This window comes from Astatotilapia calliptera, chromosome 22 (genome assembly GCF_964374335.1).
Source record: "Astatotilapia calliptera chromosome 22, fAstCal68.1, whole genome shotgun sequence".
Lineage (NCBI taxonomy): Eukaryota > Metazoa > Chordata > Actinopteri > Cichliformes > Cichlidae > Astatotilapia > Astatotilapia calliptera.
In genome coordinates, this window is record NC_137442.1 from 5,590,830 (window position 1) to 5,607,191 (window position 16,362).

Consider the following 16,362-nt stretch of genomic DNA (forward strand, 5'->3'; position numbering starts at 1 on the left):
CAGTCTCGGGCAACTGCTCTGTCAGCTGGTTCATTTGTACTGCCGGATGCTCATGGTGTCACACTCTGGCTTAGAAGCAGACTGTATGAATTAAGGAGGAGGACCTAAGCACAGACAAAATGAAATGTAACTTGAGTTAACAAAAGGAAAGTCGTTTAATAAGACTGAATAAATATTACAAAATAAAGGCAAGGTGAACCAATAAGAAACTAAACACTAACCTAAACTAGAATTGAACATGAAAAAACCTGGACATGAGTTACATGAATGCGTGGGACATGAAACATGGCAGCCTGGAATCATGGCATGGAACACAACAGACGACCTGACCAGGAATGAATGGAAACACACAGACTGAAAGCACACAGGAGGTGATCAGGGGAAGTGGAGACACATGTTGATTTGAATGAACATAATGACTAAAGGGGAACAGATTTCTTTAAAAAAAACAAGATAAGGGCAAACATAAAGCAGAGATGTGTTTCTGTTAGAGGAGTTAACTTGTGGAATAGTTATGACAGTGATTTAAAAAGGTGTAGTTCATTTTCCTTGTTTAAAAACATCTTTAAAATTTATATAAATCATGAATAAAAACAGTAAAAATAATAATACTAAAACTATTGGTTGTTTTGCTTTGATTATGTTAATGAAATTTAATTTAATGTAGTTACTTATCTAAGGTGGAAAGTTTTATGTTTGTTTGTTTGCTTTGTTTTGTTTTAATCTTTGCATCGAGCCCTATGTATATGAGCTGCATGCTAAAAGATCTTTTGTTTAAAGTGTTGGCGTAATAAGCATATGCTTCAGCCAATACCTTTTGATTAGCCTTGTCCAGTGCTTTCTTGCTTTGTGGTAGATCTTTATTCTGTATTCACTAAGATATTTGAATGCTAATTAATAAATCAAAAATGTTACAGGGAAGAGTAAAATTAAACACACTGAACAAAGAAACTATTCAAAATAAAACAGGAAACCTAATGAGACACGGACATGAAAACACGAGCTTGATAACATAAGACAGGCAGACATGAAACACATGAATGTCGAGGGAGACTTAAACACAAGGGTGAAAACAGAAGGGGAATCTAAGAAACAATGAACTATAACGGCAACCTAGGCATAATACACATGAACGTAGAGAACACCAGTATATATTTAAACTCAAAATGCTTGGTCAAAAGACCCAGGACCATGATACATGGAGTGCAGTCAGCTTATTCAACCAGTAGGCATGAACCATGTCGGGGCCTGCCACTGTCCAAATGTTCATGCTGGAGAAAACTCTGCTCTAGGATATCTGCCACTGTGGTGGTTACTGGACCCTGTTCAGCGAGGTTGCTGTGGTCTATGGTTAGGGTTAGGGTTGCTTAAAGGAGCTTGCTTCGACATCTTTAAGAGTTCTAAACAAATCTCTGTCCTCCTCCAGAAAAGCTTAGGTATTCAAATACGCGTTGCAACTTCTTATCTGGTGCGCGTCTTTTATTTTGACAGCGCAGGCGCACCTGCGGACCACTTATGAGCTTATATGCACTTATATGCACCTTTGACTATTAGTATCTTTATGAATCAGATTATTTATCATTATTGTTGCTGTTGTCAAGTGGTAGTTGGTAATTTTAAAAATGTGTTTGGCATTTCTAGAATGTCTAGAAAATTTTATGTATGGAATAAAACAATGACATAAATCACTTTATAACTTTTTATCATTGTTTTCTTTTCAAAGGAATGCAGTTCCACCTGGAGCAACACTCACTCTTAGTGGGCAATGGGAAAAAACTGTATGTTAAAATTTTCTAATCCTAATTCGAGAAGTTTCTGTTTGGATAAAAATATTGATGTTCATTGATCTAACATCAATTTTGCTTTTACTTTCATTTGGTGTGCAGGCAGACTGTGACCTCAGACTACCACCACTAATTGAAGACTGGACCAGAGAACATGTGAAAGATTGGCTGGTGATTACACTTAGGGTACCAAATCATGTTGCACAGAGCCTCTATGAACAAGAGTTTTCAGGGGCTTGCTTAGCCTCCTTTGAAAAACAAGACTTGTTAGACTTGGGTGTTCCACCTGCTCCAGCAATACAAATCATAAAACAAGTCAAGAAGTTAAGGAAGCATTCAGAAACATTTAATTTAAGTGCAAGATTATCAGAGAGTTATTACACTGATGAATTTGTTGAAACTAAAACAGTGTCATCAGATTCGGGAATCCAAAGCGAAAGTTCTGCAGTTGAAGACATGTTGCAGACAGCAATAAACAGAATAAGGTCAGTAATAGATCAGAACACAAGGGCCGATACACAGTTGCATAAGGAAAATACTGACAACACAACAGAGCTACAATTTAGGAGACAAGTATGTCAAATGCGTCCCTTTGACAAAAATAATTTCTCCACATTCTACACGGAAAATTACATTTTTCCACCTGCAACCGGTCCAAGTAATCTCCTCGACCCAATCCATGAGTACCAATTTCTGCCTAATGCAACTGAAGCGGATGAAAGAGAAATCTTATATGAATTCACAAGGGAAGTGTTTAGCTTTGCTGCAAGCTGCATGAATTCACGAACCAACGGAACTATTCATTTTGGAATCAACAACCAACAAGGACCACAACATGGTCAGGTTATTGGACACACAATCACCTCTTTCAATAAGTATATTGAGGCATTTGAATTATCAGTGAGCAAATATTTTGAAGAACAACATGTAAACACTGCTAGAATGTGCGTCAGACCTCCTAATTTTATACAAGTTTGCTATCAAGATGGAACAACTTCAGACAAATGGGTTATTGAGGTTGATGTAGTTCCAACATATTCAGAGACTCAGCACATTCTTTTTTATACTCAACTGAGTATTACTACAGCAGAAGCAAGTCAGCAATGCAAAACTGAATGCCTGTTTGTTAGGGATGGCTCAAGGTCAATCAACATTTTAGCAGACACAAACCCTCGGGTGGTTCAAGAGGAAATGAAAAGCTTGACAGAGAAAGTCAAGCGCTGGGCGTCAACACGCAAGTCAGCAGAAGAAAAGGATGAGAAACTCCAACCACAAGGCCACCAGGGTCAAAGACTAAAGCAGCTCATAACTCGTGGAAGAGATTTGTTTGATAATTCCCTGCAAGTCATTGTGGTTACTGACAAATGTCATTCAAGTCAACTGGAGCACTTGGATTTTCTAAGTGAGATGAAGTTGTTTGCTGTTCTTGAGTTTGACCCAGAATCTGATGTAAATGGAACATGTAGTTTTTACAGAAGACACCACACAGCCAATCTGCACTACCCACGAATGTATACCACTCAAGACAGTTTGACTGCAACCATTAGAAAGCTAAACTTGTTTAAACAAACAAGCTGGATTTTCTGCAATGGAAAGGTAAATGAAGATAGTGCGGCAGACAAGCCTCTTGCACCCAGTGAATGGCTTAAGAGACGCTCTGGTGATATCAGCAACTTGATATCTCTGCTTTGTAAGCCAGATTTGCTTTCCAAGGATAGACTCCTGGTGATATTTATTCTTCACTCTGCAGAAACAGACATCTCAAGCCCTCTTTTGGAGACATTCTGTGCCATCTATCGCACGCTAGAAGGAGCTGATAATATTGTGTGCATATGCAAAGATGCCACTATATTCACTGAGTGGAAAAGGCTGATTGAGTCTCGTTGTAAGGAAGACATCACCAGTAAATGCATTTATGAATTAAGTCTGAATGAAATTTCCAGTACCATCAAAAAACTCAAAGAACCTCAAACACAGTCATCCCAGAGATACTTGCCATCCACTGGCTCAAGCTCAGTCCAACTGACAAGAAAAGATGAAGAGCTTTTCACTGCTTTGGACATCTTGTGTGAAAATGAATGTGAGAACACAGAAATTGAAACAATGGATTCTTTTCAAGGGTTTAAGAAGAAAACAGAGGAAGATTTTTACAGAGGAGGACAAGTTACATGGTGGAATTTTTACCTTTCTGAGCAGACTGGGAGTCTGCCTTTCATCAAGCGAGACAAATACAATGAGCTATATGACTTGATCACGCCTGTTCAAGGCTACACATCTCCCTGTGTAGTAATAAATCTATTCCATCACCCAGGATGTGGTGGAACAACTTTAGCAATGCATGTCCTTTGGGAGCTAAGAAGAAAATTCAGATGTGCTGTTGTTAAAAACAACATGGAAAACAATAACGAAATTGCTTCCCAAGTCATGAATCTTGTGATATATGGCAAACAGGAACAGCCAGGTTATGTCCCTGTTCTTCTCTTGGTGGACAACTGGGAAGATGTAACAGACCTAAAACAGTGCATGAATGTTGCCAGTAATCGAAAACAACATAACAGTCCCATGGTAATTATACTGAACTGTGAGAGGACCCAATTTCCATATGAGAGCTCCAGAAACAGCCACTTTGAAAATGTGTTCATCACAAACAAGTTGTCAACTAAAGAGCAGAATTTGTTTTCTGGAAAACTTGAACAGCTCAAAATTGACCATGAGAAACCTGAAACTTTCTATGCCTTCATGATCATGACAAATAACTTCAGTGAGGCGTACATTACCGATCTGGTGAGCAACACTGTTAAAGATCTTGACACTACTACCCAGCAGGGTCAATTATTGTCCTTCCTAGCTTTGCTGAACACCTATGTCAATGGATCCTACTTGTCCTTGTCTCTGTGTGAAGAACTAGTGGGCATAAAGGATGCCCTGTTCAAGCAAGAAACTCTTGATGACAAAATGAATCCCTATTCCACACTGCTGATAACCTTCACCATTGAAGAACATGGCACATATCAAGCAGTGCGATTCTTGCACCAGATGATTGCAAGTAAGTGTCTTAAAGTTCTTAATCAAAAACATAAACTTTCTCTGTCTGAGATAACCATCAACATTTTGCACTGTGAAAGAGTTTACAAGTCATGCATGGGAAAGGATTTTCTGGTCCAAAACATTCAGAGCATGCTCATCACACGCCACAGAAAAGAACAAGGAGATGACAAAGACACACTGTTTTCTCCTTTAATTGAAGAAATATATGTTGAGGAAGGACCTGACAAAACCAAAGAAGTCTTAGAAAGAGCCACACTGAGGTTTGACAGAAGTGCAACACTGCCGCAAGCACTGGCAAGATACTTCTACTTGAAAGAAGAAGACTTCACATCAGCCCTGCGTTGGGCTTTGGATGCACAAAGTAAAAACCAAAATTCCTACATTGCAGATACAGTTGGACAAGTTTATAAGAGCCACCTCAAAAAGAAAATCAAAAATGATCTAACTCCTGAAGAATATGATGAATGCCTAAGATTGGGTGCCAAAGCTGTAAAAGCGTTCCAGGAGTCACAGGACCTTGCTAAAACAGATGAACAAGTAGATCCTTTTGATCTGCATAGCAGAAAGAGATCAAAATCCTACAATACATCAGGCTACATTGGAGAGACAGAAGTAATGATTATCCTTCTTGACATCATTAAAGATCTTCCACTCTCTGGTGTCAGTGGCAGATATAAAAGAGATAAAATGCTTCAGTTTCTCAAAGGGCACCTTGAAGAGAAAAATCTATATGATTACAGCAACACAACTACCAATGAATTTGTGGCTGTATTGGCAGAACACAAGAAATTTCTCATCTCCTTCAGGCCAAGGCTGAAGGAAATTTTCAATTTTTTTGAGAATTATTTTACATACCTAAAGCCTAGGTCAAAGGAAAGGGAAATGACTGATGAAAGAAGTAAACGAAAAGTATCTGAGTACTTCAGAAAGTACATACAAGTCTTCAGTAGTTCAGATGAGGAGAAGGCATCCGAAAAGGCCAGAAACCCCAATCTAAGTCTCGGGCAGGAAATACTGGACCAGAAGTTCTACCTGGAAACAAAGCGTGCAGACACATTTGCTGGAATTTTGCAGTGCTTGACTGATAAACATGGTACTGAAATGGAGCACATTCTCAGAAAATGGACTTTTATCTATGACAAGTCATCATCTGTCTCAGATAAAGTAAACTTCATTTTGGCAAACATAGTCTTGCAAAGCATCAAACCATCTTCAAAGTTGATAAAAAAATATGAAGAGCTGGTTGAACTTCTGAATGAGGAACTGCAAAAAGAGGGCACCCAATCAAATCTAACAGAACTGTACTACCTCTCCATGCTGCTCCTGTGGCCTACAAAAGACAAAAAGCTTGCAAGCTTTGCAGCATGCCAAAATATCAGCACATATATCACAGCAGCCAAGAAATCCTTTTATCGGCGCTTCTCTTACATGTTTCCAGCAAGGAGTACTATAGCTCATTTCTTTCTTGGAAAATCCAGTGGACTAAAGCGAATAGTTTCTAAAGCAAAACTTGATCAAATTCTGGACCGTGTTTCAAAACAAGACTCTTCCAGTAGTGAGAGTACTCATTCACGAAAGCATCATCATCTTTGGCAGAGTGGTGCAGCATGGAACCAGCCAGAGGTGCAGTATGAGCTGTTAAGGATAAAAGGGAAATCAGAAAATGGTGAAATTTATGTTAACTATGGAGCCAACCTAAAAATATTGGTGCGCCCAGTTTATTTGGGTGACATTCGAAGTGGATACAGCCAGGAGGAAGTATCCTTTTACCTTGGATTTACTATGGAAGGCCCAGTAGCCTATAATGTAAAGTATGTAAATGACCAGTGAATGTAAAAACAAAATGTGCTATGGAATACTGTTTCCTTGTCTGGCAACAGAACAAGTGACATGGGAAGACAATCCAAGAGAAGAGGTTCAGTAGAGAGAAAAAAATGGCTACAATAATGAAATAAAGTATTTATGATACTGCAAAATTAGTCTAAGATAAAAATTATTATTTGATAGCCTAGGTAAAACCAGAAATACAATTAACAAAATATACAGTCCTTTTATTCTAAATACTACTGTCACGTTTAGACAAGGGAAGAAATGGTAAAAAACAGTGCTTTTTAAGCACCCAATGAATCATGAGTGTGTCTTGTTCACAGAAATTAAAACCGCCATTTTTGAAACCCAGCATTGGGGGAAATGGCTACAAAAAACAACACGATGTTCCCTTGAGTCTGACAAAAAGCTACAGACTGAGCAGCAGGTATATTCTTACCTCAATTCCAACCTATTTATTATCTATCGTGTTGCATATTAATTATGGTGTGGGAAGCTCAGACAGGTTGCTATGATGACAACCACACATTAGGTACTGGCTATCCATGGCAGGTCAATCTGAGTAGGTACCAATTGGAAAGGCTGGCTCTTTAAAAAGTGATTAAACTTTTTTTGTACCTAAAATTGATAAGCTTTCTTAATATAAATTCAATAAAGTGTGATGTAGATTATCAAAAAATGTGGTCAGTTTCATCAATGTTCCATGTGTTTCTTTTAAGAGCTATAACTATCGAAATTGTGTTCTAATGACATCTTGCTGGTATGAATAACAACAAAAATTGTCATATTTGGCAAATATTTAAATTTCAGCTTTAGCCTACAAAGAAAAAAAATGCAATTTATAGGATTATTTTATTGTGTCTGGTGGATGGATGATGGACATTGTTTTAAAGTTGTAAATGTTTTTCTTTTGACATTTTTTTTGTAGAACCTTGAAGCTTGAAATGTTTTATTCTACAATGTATAACTGACTAAAGGTATGAAGCTGACAAACAAACAGGGAAGGAAACCACTCTAACCTTTCTCACTCTTTCTTGAATTACACTCCTGATTGGGAAAGTGTCTAGACAGCTGTGCTAGAAGCACTCTGTGAACATTAAAACACGCATGTCAAATTCTACAGAAAAAGAGCAAAATATACCAAATCCATCAACGTGTGATGGATGGAAATATGCACAGAAGTGTTGAGCCAAAGACACCAAGTGTGAAAAATTGAGAATAGAAAAAAACAATCTACTACTTTACAACAGCATTGTGTTTAAATTTTTTTTACATGGAGTGAATGCATTTTGGTGTACTTGGGTCATCTGTTAAATGTACGTATGTGTCGGAATAAGACTTCAAAAAGCAAAGGGGATGGGATTCTATGGCATGTGGCATATGTATAAGGTGACACATATAATTTGCATTACTGTAATGTAAACTTGGACTAATGACATGTATTTTTTTACTGAATGAGATGAGTTTGATGATTAAAAGCTTTAGCATTAGCAAAAGCATACTTAATTGTGGCCTTTTCTTCTTATGTCAACCCCCCCCCCCCCCCCAAAAAACAGCAAAAAACAATAAACAAGTAAAGAAAATGCCTTCAGAGATCACAACTTTTCTTTTTAATTTCATAGGTCAATGTTTCTTGAATGGAAATATGGGAAATATGTGCATCTACGATACACTACCATAAACATAATACTACAGTGTGTTTGTCACGATCTGGGTGAGTCTGAGTAATTTTCCACAGCATCGGCTCTCCTCCCCTTGGTGGAGCCCTCCTTGCTCCTCCCTGCTCCTCACCTGTTGGCAATTACTCCAGTAGTATTTATGACCAACGCTCACAATGAACCTGTGCCAGATTGTCTGCTTACTATAGTCAGTTCTCTGCCTCACATTTGTGTCTTGTGTTCCTCAGCATGTTTTGCTTAACCCTCTTTTCCTGTCCTCTACTCGGCACCTGATACATCTTCCAGCTCTTGCCATAGTCACGCCTCGGGATTCTGGTTTGCTGCTGCTGGTAAAACTCACTCTCGCTAACTGCCATCCTCACCTGCCTGCCTCCCTGCGCACCCACATTGCATTCTGTACTCACCCGTATCTAGTTCGCCTCCTCCTCCAGCTAATCTCCACCTGCAGCCACTGTTCCTGTCCGCTATAGATTCCATCGCCCCATTCCTGGCCCTGCTATTCCTTTGAACTGACTCAGCTTGTATTCTGGCCTTTCTCATAATATGTTGTCTTACTCGCTGTTGCATTTAGTTGTAGTTCAGCTTTCTCTGACAAAGACTCTTGTAAAATAAATTTCTGTTTAAGTCACTCAGCATCCAGTTTTTGGTCCCTGGCAGTATTAAACTGTTTGAAGTACTTCCACAAACAATGTCATACCCCAACCATACCCATCTTTTTCTTTTTGTGGCTTTCATCAAAAACTCTGCCCGTGGTGGACAATGTGTTGCCAAAAGTGATTTTAGGAGAAAACCAATTAATTTTACATGCATGCATAAATGTTAAAGTAACACATTTAACAGATTTGACTGTACATGTATCAACTCTTGTAAAATTCATGATTGCTTTGAGGTGACTAAATTGAAGTTAACTTAAATGTTGAAGTTAACTACAACAAGACAGCTCCTTGGAAAACCAGTTTCAGCCCTGATCAGATTTTCACACTGTTAGACCTCTGTCTTACCACCACATATTTTAAATACAATGAGGGTTTCTACAGAGAAAAAACATGATTGTGCCATGGGTTCCCCAGTGTCACCCATTGTAGCCAACCTTTACATGGAGGAATTGGAAAGAAAGGCTTGTGGCTGTTTTAAAGGGACAGCACTTTACTGGTCACTGGTACAGATACGTGGATGACACCTGGGTCAAAATCAAAACCCAAGAAGTAGAATCCTTCACTGGTCATATCAACTCAGTGGATAGAAACATAAACATAAACAGTTTGCCATTTCTCGACTGTGCCGTGTTCACTAAGGAGAATGGAATCCTCACCATTGAAATTTACCAGAAGGGGGCCTTCACAGAAAAGGTAAGAGAGTGATGGAAAAGGTAATTGACAGAAAATGCTTTAGGTGACATCACATGCTGGAGACTTGTCGGGGAAAAAAGTCAATGGTAGGTCCAAAATGAACAAATATTTTCTCAGCTTCAGGTCATACCATGTAATTGTTGAAAATCTAACCATATCTGCTTAATAATCTCCACCGCCCTGGAGGACAGTGGGGAGAATTTAGATGCTCTCCATATCCTCGAAGCACCGGTCGATGTAATCTTGAAGAAGGCCATTACTTACAATGTTAATTACAATGTTCTCTTTTTCTGTTCAAGTCTTCTCTTTCATCCCTCCCACTTGCCTTTTTTACAGGTCTCTTCCTTCTCCCTTCCTTCACTGCACGGATCACCTGTTCTTTTACGCAGCCACACACAACACCCTCAAACGTTACACATCTGTACAGTACGATCAGTGTCAGTGTACAAAAGTCAGTACCTTGTCATCTTCATCATTCATAGTTCAAGAGGTCAAGTCCGTCTCTCTTAAAGTGACATCCTCCATTACAGTCAGCATATCCACTGCAGCCTCACAGAGCATGCGGACATATCGGACATATATCGATCACACTTACTCCCGTCTGAATTATTTCCTAGTCAGCAGCTCGCTGCTGAATGGCATTTCAGACACTGAGATACACCCTATAGCTGTCAGCAATCACACTGTGAGCACATAAAAAGATCACTCTGCCAAGTAAAAATTTGACATTTAATCTCTAAGCAATGATGTATTAAGATTTTTTTAAATACTTTAAAAAAGAGTTGGCTTTATATTTCGGCTTTATGACCAGATTGGAACATCAGCATCTGTTCGCTGGAAAGCAGGGAAAGCTGTGATGAGAGGTCAAATCATTTCATTCTCAACAGATAAAAAGAAAAGAGAAAACAAACGCATTCAGGTATTAGAATAAATAATCCAATCGTTAGAGGATGACTATGTGTTCACCCAGGAACAGGAAATACTGAATAAAATACTAAAAATTAGAATATAATGAAATTATTAATGAAAAAAACCCTCAATACTTAGTACAAAGACTTTGCTTGCAAACTTTTGAACACCATAAAAAAAATGTGGTCAATTTCTAGCTAACCAGGTAAAAATTAAGAAAGAAATGATTATAGGTGCATTTAACGAGTTATCCGGGAACACAGCGCGGTCCCTTGAAAGTGTTGGCAGCATCAAGCAAATCTAACGGTCATCTACGAATCTAATTCACGGGTCATATCAGCGTTCTTCCACAGAAAATGATCTTTATTACTGTCAACTATTCCAGAGACGTCAAAATCTATAATATAGAGCACAGGTATAAAAATATAGCAGTCAAACGAACACTATTATAAAAAGGATGAAAGCTGAATGCTTCAGTTTGTTGCAAAGTGGAATCAAAGTGATTGGTTGATCAGGTGTTCATGATGCGTGTTCTGTGTTATCTGCAGCGTAAAAGACTCAGCAGCATATTAGAATCAAATAGCTATAATAACATTAATTAATCATGAAAATAATACACGCGTGTTTTTGTAACAATGCGACAAACTGTTTGCTCTTCATTCAGTCAAGTGAGTGTCACGCTGCTCATATAAAACATACTCTGATGTAAAACTAATCACACAGCTCATGAGGCTTTTTTTTAGTTTCAGAGACTTGAGGGATATTTCCCAAAGTCTGGCCTGCATTGGCCCATCCACTCATTGTCTGTGGTTACCATGGTTACTGCAGAAGCTGCTATGGATTAAACATTTGTCCCTTAGATAACTCACCAGTGACATGAAAGTTTGTTTTTCCATTTCAAAAGAAATAACTGGATAACTTATATCCAAGTATAAGTATCAGACTTCACGGGCTATGTCCTCGGAAATCTGGACTCGTGTGGATTTTCCAAGGACAAACTGGTAAGAAGTGCACACCACTATACTGAAATAAAAAAGCTATTACTAAAGTACACATGCTATATTATAAACCATGATATTAAAGTGGAGGTTTAGTTATAAAGGACACCTTCCTGCTTTTAGTCCTATTCATGAGCAGTATTTGGAATTCAAAAATGATTTTACAAATGCAGATTTTTTCTACACTTCATTATTTAAGCACAGAATTCTTTATTTCGATGCGCGTGGCTCTTGTGGTCCTCCATATCTAACAACCAGGGGTCTGCACTAGTGATGTGCGATATCATTGATTTTCTTTCCGATCCGATACCAAGTAATATTCAGGGTGGTATCGACGATACTGATCCGATACCGATACTTTGTACAAAAACATATTTTATTTATTGTATCTCAAATTATAGCATCATAATGATTACAGGACATCAGATTACTTGTTCTTATCACTTAATAATGTAGGGTTCATCATATAGAAATAAAAAAACTGAAGTTGTGCCTATTTGAACACCTTGCCTGCCTGCAGCACTAAAGGACTCCGTTAGAGACGTCTGTCTCACCCTAGCAGCACCTGTCCTTCTCTTCAGTTCGTCTCAACATAAGCTCGTCATATTCTGTGATATGATTTACTCTGACGTGTTTGACAAGGTTAGTGATGTTGCCACAACCATACATGCCAACCCTCCCGATTTTTCCGGGAGAATACCGAATTTCAGTGCCCTCCTGAAAATCTCCCGGACCACCATTCTCCCGAATTTCTCCCGATTTTCCAGGACAACAAAATTGAAAAACCATGTTGCAGAATTCATAGCGCGGCCCAGCCAATTCCAGTTTCCAACAATGGCGGCAGCTACTTAGTTTTAATATTACTCTTATTTCTCTTTCTGGGTCGCAAAAAACCTTTTAACATATTTTCAGGTGAGAATGTAGCTGTGTAAACTTCAAATATCTGAGCCGACCGACACATCGTCTTCAAACCCCCGCGGTCTATATAATATAATATATATAATATATAATAATATATAAATATAATGCTGTCCTTTGAGATTTTAACATAAGACTGTGAGTGTAATGGGTCTAAAACTGTTTAAATCTTCAAAGTTTCCTGCTACCACAGAAACTTTAAAAACATCAGCAGAACGTTTCAGTAGTGTAGTCTAATTTGTTCTTTTCATTTAATAATAGAGTCCATATTATATCAACAGCTACATTCACCCTGGAAAGAAACTAGTGAGGGAGACCATCAGGACTAAGCTGGGTTTCCTGGGTCCAGAGGTTTGGAAAAACTTCTTCCCTTTCTTTCATCACAGTTGTCCTGTGCCAGAAGTTCTGTTGACCTGCTTAAAGAGGCTTCATTTAAGAAACAACAGGAAGACTGAAGCTCATGGCATTGATCAAGCAGGACTCATGATTTTCACCAGCAGCTCCCTCACAGGGAAATCTTCAGCACGCCTCTGTAGGCCCGCCCCAGGAGATGGATAGACCCAGCAGAAGTGTCAGGAAAAAAACTGAGCTCACAGACAGTTGCATGTGTGAGCTTTTAATATCATGCAGCTTCTGCTCTAAAAAATAACAATTAAATAAAAAAAAACTTGCTCATCAGCTTAGTATTGTCCACATATTTAATTCAGCTTCTCAAACCTGTAGCTTTAGCTGTTGTCTACAGGGTTTAGCTCAAAGTCTCATCTAGGATGACAGGTTTTCAATCAGGTCAAGTGCTTCTATGCACCTGATTAGTTTAGGTATTTTTCCTTATTTTCTTCATCTCATATATCATTTTACTGAGTTTGAGAAAACCTTAAGCCTGAATCAGACTACTTTTAACAATTATCCGCCTCACATCATAACTGACTGAGGTGCCGCTTATTATTAATAGTTTGTCATTATTAATGTTATTGTTGTTTTGTTTTTCCTTTTTTTATAACAGCAATAGTATATTACAATATACAATAGTTGATTATTTTATATTTTATTAAGTATCCATCAGGGGCTGGGGGTGATCTGCAGTTTCACCCCTTCCCAAGCTGGAGACACACTTTCTTTTCACACACTTTCCTTGGCTGAACAATGACACAGCCTTAATGTACCTTATGCATCTCTCTATTTTATTTAATATGTCTTTGTGTGAATTATCTGCTTTCATTCATTCTGTTCATTCTGGGCTTGGTCGTCATCCAAACTATGTTTCATCGTTATTATCAGTTTACAGGTTGTTATCCATGTTATTATTAGTTTGAATACATCAGAGATAAGCTCTAATTTAATTTAGCCTTTTGTTTATTCAACTTTATTCCTCCTGTATTTATATGTATTCAATTGGGTCTGTATCCAGCCCTTTTTAACCTTTGATCTCTAATCTTTTACTTGATCAGGGATTCTCATGTTCTTCCTGATCTGAACCGCTTCTTTGTTTCTTACAGTCATGTACAAAATGTCCCTCTTTTCCACACCTCCAGCATCCAGTGCTAAAGCCACTTTTTGGTGTCTGTCTAGGCCTGCCTCTACCTCTTGCTGTTCCACTATGCATTCCTCTATCTTTCTTTTGGATTAGTCCTGCTCTGGTTTGTTGTTTTTCTAAACATTTCTCATCATGTGTTAATTTTTCTTGTTTATTCTCCATTCTCAAAGATTTTGCTGGGCCGTCACTGGCACGCTTGACTTCAGGGTGGTTGCTGACATGCCCTTCTACCCTGTGTTATCCACAGGGCGGTGTCAGTTTTATGAGACAAAGCTCAACCTTTTCCCTTTTGTCACCAGTACTTGGGCTTTTTACAGGAACACAAAGATGGAACTAGTTCAGCAGTCTATTTGTGCTGTAAAATCAACTTACTTCCAAAGACATACACACATATACATACACACAGATAGACATTTGCCCGCTAATTTGTCACGAAGTATTTCACGGCCACTTCTAAAACCACTCTAAACTCAACCTATATCACGTGTTCCATGAAGTAATTGCGGCTACTTCTAACCTATTTTGCGCATTTCTCTAAACCCTTCCGGCGGTTTAAGAACAAACAGTGTTTTCTCACCCTCAGCTGTCTTTTGCTGGTTGTCAGGTCATCTGGCTGCATCCCAACATCTTGGACCAGAACTATTCCACCGGCCTGGACCCGAATTCACGTCCCAGGTCTTTACCTCTACCTGGAGAGGGCTGTCGACAGACTTCGGTGCTGGCTTCCCACAATGTCAGGATGCAGCAGTCAGACCTTGGATTGGAGTCACAGAAACGTGTCTGTTGTTTCCATCGCTAAGCTCGAAGGACCAATTTAAATGACAGGGGATTTCTAAGAATCACCCCGTAGTCCTTCAGCTAAGACACCTGAGTTAGAAAACACAAACACGGCAGCCGTCTTTCACTCGCGAGGGGCAGTCATGGAACGCAAGATCTGCGCCCCACAACCGCCTGCGTCTTTATTTATACAAGACAGTTCTGTGTGTGTGTGTATTACAAAGATAACTGAGTTATTCTAAGAACTCAGAGCTGAGGTTCGCCTTTTCTAAATCTGCATGTTCTTACAGAAAGAGGAAGCTGTAAGTTGTTTATCACAGAAGAATTCATGTAATAGGTCACATAGACATTTGCTTAGTAATAATAAAAGAATACATTTCATGATAGCTGATCATATATACATAATATTCCTTTAACAGTAACATGATGTATTGTTTGGAGTTTGGAGTAGTACTGTTACTGTTACTATTTTTACCAATTCTTCTTGGAGCAACTGTAACCCACATAATTTCCTTAGGGATTAATAAAGTATTCTGATTCTGATTGTTTCAGAATACATAACCCGCCATTATCCAATGACACATCTGCTTACCTGTATCTTTCGTTTCTCCTCCTCTTTTCTCTTTTTTCTAAACTGAGCCCCTGATGGCTTTGAACTGTTCTTGTCGATCTTGATTTTAATTTTGCACTCCAATATGAACACCCATCCCCCAACTCGTGGATAACCACAACATAACCTAACAGACCTACACCTTAGTTCACAGATTCACTTTGTGGTTTATTTCTGGGATTTCACACAACCCAGTATTCAAATCAAGAATACATAATGGGCTTGGATTTACAGCATTATGAATGAAATGTGCTCTTTTTGGTAGCAGCAGGGCCCCTCACATTTCGATGTGTTGTGTGTGAGACTTTAAATCATCCAACTGTAAATTAAAAATTTTAAATTGTTATTGATCCCTTTATCCCTAGTCCTAAAGTGTATATTTATTTTCTTACTCTTCTTATATATATTGTTTGTTTACTTGCGCTGTTGTAATTGGAGCCTCGTTCTCTCGTCTCTCTATATGCTGGACTGTATGTAGCGGAGATGACAATAAAGTTTACTTTGACTTAAGCAGCAAGCAGGCGCACCGAGGGCTCTCGCGCTCACTTTGGACGTATAGAATTTCGAAAAAATATCGGTGCAAATTATAAGTCTGTATCATAATGTCTGGTGTTTTCGTGTTTGTTGGTTTGTTTTTATTTTGTTTTATTTTGGGGTGGGTTATTAGACGCTGCTTCAGCCAGCCAGTGAATCCCCTGCCGCCCCACCCTCTCCTCCCTGTGCCACAAGCAGCAGGCGCACCTCACAAACGAAGGGCGCCCTTACTCCCAGCAAATGGGCGATAAAAAAACGATCGGTGCCTATGACATTCCCAATATGCGCTGGCATGACGTTGGGACAGCATGAATACGAGCAATTTTTTTTTTCTGCCGATGCCCGTGATGCCGCCCCCCACCACCACTCGTGTCGCCCGTATCAAAAACCGCTAC

The 16,362-nt window shown here is 38.9% G+C and overlaps 1 protein-coding gene across 1 annotated transcript; it reads left to right on the forward strand.

The window, feature by feature from the left end:
• The first annotated feature begins 2,108 nt into the window (after positions 1 to 2,108).
• Positions 2,109 to 8,160, forward strand: LOC145423650 (sterile alpha motif domain-containing protein 9-like). Its single transcript, XM_080296361.1, has one exon. It carries the CDS (start codon positions 2,241 to 2,243, stop codon positions 6,660 to 6,662), a length of 4,422 nt encoding a protein of 1,473 aa, XP_080152487.1. The 5' UTR covers positions 2,109 to 2,240; the 3' UTR covers positions 6,663 to 8,160.
• The last annotated feature ends 8,202 nt before the right edge of the window (positions 8,161 to 16,362 follow it).